Source organism: Neolamprologus brichardi, chromosome 1 (genome assembly GCF_056152115.1).
Source record: "Neolamprologus brichardi isolate AB-2024 chromosome 1, ASM5615211v1, whole genome shotgun sequence".
Lineage (NCBI taxonomy): Eukaryota > Metazoa > Chordata > Actinopteri > Cichliformes > Cichlidae > Neolamprologus > Neolamprologus brichardi.
In genome coordinates, this window is record NC_142104.1 from 35,856,694 (window position 1) to 35,862,693 (window position 6,000).

At 41.8% G+C, this 6,000-nt stretch overlaps 1 protein-coding gene across 2 annotated transcripts in view; it reads right to left on the reverse strand.

Moving 5' to 3' along the window:
- Positions 1 to 4,415, reverse strand: part of tbx4 (T-box transcription factor 4) — a 30,919-nt gene extending 26,504 nt beyond the window's left edge. Inside the window, exon 1 of one of the 2 annotated variants that reach the window (XM_006799306.3) lies at positions 4,316 to 4,415. In XM_006799306.3, coding sequence (XP_006799369.3) covers positions 4,316 to 4,415 — 100 coding nt within the window. Of the gene's footprint in view, positions 1 to 1,950; positions 2,162 to 4,315 lie in introns of those variants that run through there. The other variant, XM_035911373.2, reaches the window with a different exon arrangement.
- Positions 4,416 to 6,000: the final 1,585 nt, after the last annotated feature.

The following is a 6,000-nucleotide window of genomic DNA, read 5'->3' on the forward strand; positions in this document are numbered from 1 at the left end:
CTGTACTTCTGTAAGTATGCTAGTGTGAAACCTGTTGCTGCGGTCTCCTAGCCTCCGGGCTGCACACTGTGGACGTGAGCCTGTAAACATAGAGAAACCACTCTCTCAGCCATGAAACTGGAGAGGTGGCATCCAGTGTAAACGGACGGAGACCTTTGTGAAAGCTAATAAAGATAAGATCTGACGAAGAAACAGCTACAAGCTTTTTTTCTTTTCTCTTTTTTGTACAGTGTGAATCTCGGCCTTTCACTAGTTCTGTTTAACTGATGAGCACAAGCCAGCAGCACATGCATGAGCCTGTTTCTGTCTCACACACGAGGACTATTCCGCACATATTTCTGTCCGTTATAACATTTCGATAGACTGTAAATAAATACATGAAAACAAATCCATGGCACCAAATATGTTTTCAGCATCTAAAGGTTTTATTTAAACGTGTGAATCCTGAATGAGTCTGGTTTGTTCCTGCTGCTCACAGGGAGAAATGATCATCTAAATTAATCTGCTTGGAAAATATTATAGTGCACTGACAGACAAAGAAGTGATGGCTGTGCAGCAAAGCAAGCAAGAAACAGGGGAAACTAACTGCACACAAATGCAGACGAGCTGCTCGTTTAACTGCAAACCTTCACTTTTACTTGTCTTGCAAGCAGGAAAACTGTTTGGCCGAAGGCCTCGCAGAAGAAAGTCGTGAAACTTGGCAGCCATCTTAAAGCACCAATCGTTTTGAACCTTTGCATTTTGAAATGAAAATATCATGCAGGTCAAATCTGATTTTTAATAAAACAATTAAAGGTTCTGCCACAAAATACGGTTTTTAATGTTCCCCTGTGGGAAACACTGCAACAACCGTCTATGCTGGTGTGGCGTTCTCTGACACGTTTAACTTAGATGTCTCCTGTTTATGATGCCCACGCTATCAGCGTCAGTGTTGTTCACATATTTCCCAGAGGTCTGCAGAAAGCCTGCAGAGTTTGAAGCAGCAAATACCAAAAGCCTAAGACGCTAAAAACAGTGCGTGTGTGGAGATGTGCTAACTGTGTGAGGCAGATGTAACACATTTCAATCTGCCGCCATTTTGTGTCAACAGCTCTGAACCATGAAGGCCTGACATCAGTGCTCAACACGACCTCAACAACCAACAACGTTAGCTGATGAGGACGTAAAGAAAACATGGAAAAAAACACCTTCCACTGCTTCTAATCAGCTGACAGCATTTAAACCTCCATGCAAACAAACAAAAACTCCTCAAAATAAAATGAGCAAATACTGATGCATGGAAACAATAAAGCAAATTTAATCTACGTCACTGTTTAGTGTAAAATGCAAAATCACAGCAGCTTGCATATTTCTTATAAAGCTGGGCTTCCCAATAATATTTTAAAACAATCAAAAAACTGAACACGAAAAGCTTTCAAACCATCCTCCATTCAACACAAATATTATAAAATATATGAAACAAACCATCATTTTGAAATATTTTAAATAGCATGTAGTATCATTAACGAATTACTTTGAAGCTGGTGTGTGAAAACTTCCAGCACAGGCCAGTGTTTGTAAAGAAAATGTGAAAGTCAGCTTTCTTAATAATGTTAAAGTAATAATAATAATAATAATAATAATAATAATAATAATAATAATAATAACAGCCAGTCAAAAAAGTCAGCATGCACATGTTCTGAAATAAATAAATATCAATAAAAACAAGTAAATAAAAAGCTAGACTTGTCATTCAGCCTGGCTGTCTCTCTGTCTCTCTCTCTCTCTCACTGTCAGTTTCAGCGCTTCCTTGTCACATTTCTCTGTGGATTGAGCACAGTGGGTTAATTACAGTGGGTTGATTCCCCCACAGAGTATCACGCTCTCGATGACACAGCATCGCTCTCCCCTCTTGAAACAAACAGCACTATTTACAAGTCGGCCGGCAGCGCGGACGCTTCTCTACTGTACCTCACGCAGTCAGCTATCATCTGCTTAAATCCATCTCCGCGCACAGCAGCTCGGTCCTCGGCCTGCGAACAGCGGGGTTCCTCCCCTTCCCACCGCGGCTGCACGTGCTTTCAGAAGATAACTGCTCGTCTCGAGCGCTGTCCTGACGGCTGCAGCAGCGGCGGCTGTCCGCTGGGAAGTGCGGCTCGGTTCGGCTGCCTTAGTGCCTTTCAGCTTCTCTATCGACAAGCCGCGTTCTGCGCCTGTGCAGTGCGCACTTTGAGCTCTGAGGGGGGATCTCAGTGGGTTATTTTCTTGGAAACACACACACACACACACGCACACACACACACACACACTGCAACAAGAGCTTTGCTACAGTGCTACACGCAGTTGCTCAGTCGGTGTGTGAACGCAGCTGGGAGAAAGTGATTCGTTGCCCACTGCTCCTCTCACCGGGTCAGCCTTACAGCTGTGGTGTAGAAACGGTGCCCTCCTCTGAGCCTTGGTATCTTGGTAGCATTCCCAACACCACCAGACTATAATGTGCATTATTATTATTGCGTTTTCATTTGAATGCATGTCCGGTAATTATCTGGTAATTGCTGTATCAACCCTCGTCATTGCCTCGGGTCAGCAGGCCGGACTGAACCTATGCGGACTAAAGTGAGGCTTTAATGTAATTAAATATAAATAAATAAATAAAAATATTCTAGAAGATAACCCCAGCCTTCACTCGCCTCCACGGGGCTTGGTGGGTGACCCTGACTCGATAACCCACCTCATGAACCAGGGTAGCCCCAAAAACACTGTTCCCCACCCGACATGAAGCCACGAAATTATTCAAAATACATTCTAACAATTTGTGCATGTAACCACCAATATAGAGCTTTGTAACATACAGTGGAATCTCACAGAAAACAGCGAGCTGTGTGCTACAGTAGCACAGTGTCAAGGCCGCGGTGGGTTTCTATTAACAGCCTCATAGCGGTTTAATGGAGCGCTCGCATTACTTGTGCCGCTGCAGACATTGTGATTAATCACTTGCAAATATGCACTGGCCCAAACCAGCGATTACCTATCAGGAATCCTGGATTATTCATAACATTTAATTATTTATTTTGATAATAAACGCTGAATGAATGTTTTATCGAGACCACAGTAGATCGTGCCTACTCAAATAACTGAAAAGACATTTTGCAAGAAAATAAAATCCTCGTAAATTCTACGTTTAACAAGTTTAAATACATGGATTAAATTAAATAAAAAAAATAAAAACTTTACGCATTAAATGGGTTTAAATGACTCTTCCATCTCCATAAAGACCCGAATGTAAAACCACTTGAGAATAATGTTTAGGAAAATGAGGTAGTGTTTCAGTGTGTGTGTGTGTGTGTGTGTGTGTGTGTGTGTGTGTGTGCGGTAATAACCCAGCAGCAGCAGCAGCAGCAGCAGGCATCCTTCTGCGCACTGCCACATGCAGCAGGGCTGACGCGGAGGCCGCGCTGGGTCTGCAGGTGAAATATACGCTGTGGCTTCGCGTTAAATGACGCGTGAATCTGCAGCGCGTCTATAAATCAGATGCCAGCGTGACTTATATGTCTGCTTGGTGACACGAGCGCATGAACTGCCCCGGTTGTCACTCAGCTGTGTGTGTGTTTGCAGCTCTGCTCCGCTGCCTTTCCAAGCAGGCTGATAGCGCTGCTGACAGACTTTCTCCAACTCCTGAAGAGCGGAGAGTGAGCTGCTTTATTCTCCAACCTCAAACTATTAACTTGACACACTTTCTCACCCTGCCTCACTCACTATAAACACCACCGTTTATGCTCAATTTAACCCACATAAATACATTTCTCTGTCTTTTTATTTTTTACCTTCTACCTTGAGTTTGCATTAAACTATGAGAAGTAAAAGAAACGCCCAAGAAGTGTTTGTCTGTCTCCACCACAGAAACGGCAAAAGCCTTCATTACGACGTAGCTGCGTTTATCTCCGCGTACGCCCTTATTGTGTCACAGCCAATTAGCCAATCAGTTCAATTAAGCAGAAAGCAATTAGACTAAAGCCTGAGCCCTTTCAAACCATATAAATGTGCGCGTTGTACTCTCAGGAGAAGCGTGAACCTCGTGTAGCGCGGCTCAATCAATTTCAGAGAGTTTGGAAATTCACAAGACTTTAAATATTTAAGTGCGTGAAAAACTTGCGTGAACGTGTTTAAGTGTTTTCACAAGTAACTTAAAAAAATGTGTTCAAATACTAAAATAACTGCATTTGTACTTTTTGACGGGCTTTAGTTTGACACAGACGCAGCACACTGAACTGTAAAAAGTCCAATAACAGTTCATAACACAAAAACTGCTTATTTTGTTATTTGGCGAGCTTCTTACCTCCCGTCCTCCTCTCTGCGCGGCCTGACCTTTGTACTCCTTCAGCCTGCTCTCCAGTCTTCACTTCTCCCCGTGCCACACTCGTGCAGCACCTCTGCATCTGCTGCAATCAAAGAACTTCAGTGTTTTCTTCTTTAATAGTTGTATATAGCGGCAGATTAGAACTGGCCTTCTTGGAAGGGAATTAAACCTCCACGGACTCCCACTGTCACGTGATTGGAGCAGAAGGAGGTTTCGGCTGTAGTCAGTCTGACACCAGCGTTGGACTGGGAAATATGACTTCCAATTGGTGATCACTGATGGGAGGCAAACACCACCGTTCGATTCATGTTCTGTGAATTATTTTACGACATTATTTCGCTCCTTTTGCGCTACTTGTTACTAAGCAACACACCTAACACTCATTCTGCAGACCCCCAGCCAAACGAACTGCATGCAGGGATATTTATGTGCTAATTATCGTCCACTAACCATTAATCTTTAAATCAGGTGATTGTGAATGTGTCAAATTTATTTAATTTGTTGATAACAAAAATTCAAATACATCTGCTGAAGTTTAAAAACCGATTTAATAACGCTGCATTTTCTTGAAAGTGTCACATCACTAAAAGCAAAGGAAATGTTCTTGATGTAGAGATACAGTTTTTTAACATAATAATAATAATAATAATAATAATAATAATAATAATAATAATAATAATATGTATGCATACATATGTGAATTTTTGGAACAAGGTGTGAGAGTGTATCAGTGTAATATTATTAAGCTTATTATCAGATCTGAGCTGTTAGACACAAATTAAATGTTTTTTTCAACACAAAATCTTCTAAACTGTCTGTGGCCCTTCTTATAATTCTGTGTTAAATATTTCATGTCTCCGTTCAGTCTTATGTCCTCCATAGTTAAAAACCAGTCCTGCTGCTGCTTTGGGGATCTGGGATGAGACTATTTTCAGACCAAGTCCACCACATCACACAGAAACTCCAAAAATATCAGTTAAGCTGTTTACCAACTTGATAATGTTCATTCTCAAAATGATGCAGTGCTTCAGTTAATCTGAGGCATAGCTACTGATGAAGTGTGTGTGTGTGTGTGTGTGTGTGTGTGTGTGTGTGTGTGTGTGTGTGTGTGTGTGTGTGTGTGTGTGTGTGTCATCACCAAATTCTGTTTCCTTCTTTTTTTTCTAGTCAAAATGGCGGAAGTCTGCTGTAGATGGATACGGTGTGTCAGCCCCCTCCCCATTCTCTGCCATAGCTTCATTTCTAATCACTCATTGGTCACTTTTACTTCTCCGGGCCAATGTTGAGCCTTAAGTGGCTGCAGTGCGTCACAGACGAGGTGGAGATTTCTGTTTCAGTTCCCCTCCTCAGGCCTCCGCTGTATTATTGTTCGTGGCTGACCTCCAGTATGTTGCACAAGAAAACTTTAGCACATATTTGGATGGAGGTATTGTTGTGTATTATCTTGTTGAGTATTTCGATGGAATATTTTCGCTGCCTAAGGATGTTAAAGGTGGTGTTGCTCTAATGTGATACACAATAATGAATTCTACTGTCCTCTGTGTTTTGTCTGTAAGAAACCATGAACGATGATTATTTAGAATAAGTTACTGATAGATAATTAATGGCCTAGTTATTGTTTTCTTGTATTTTTTTAGCCCAGAGCTTGAATCTTCAGTCTTACA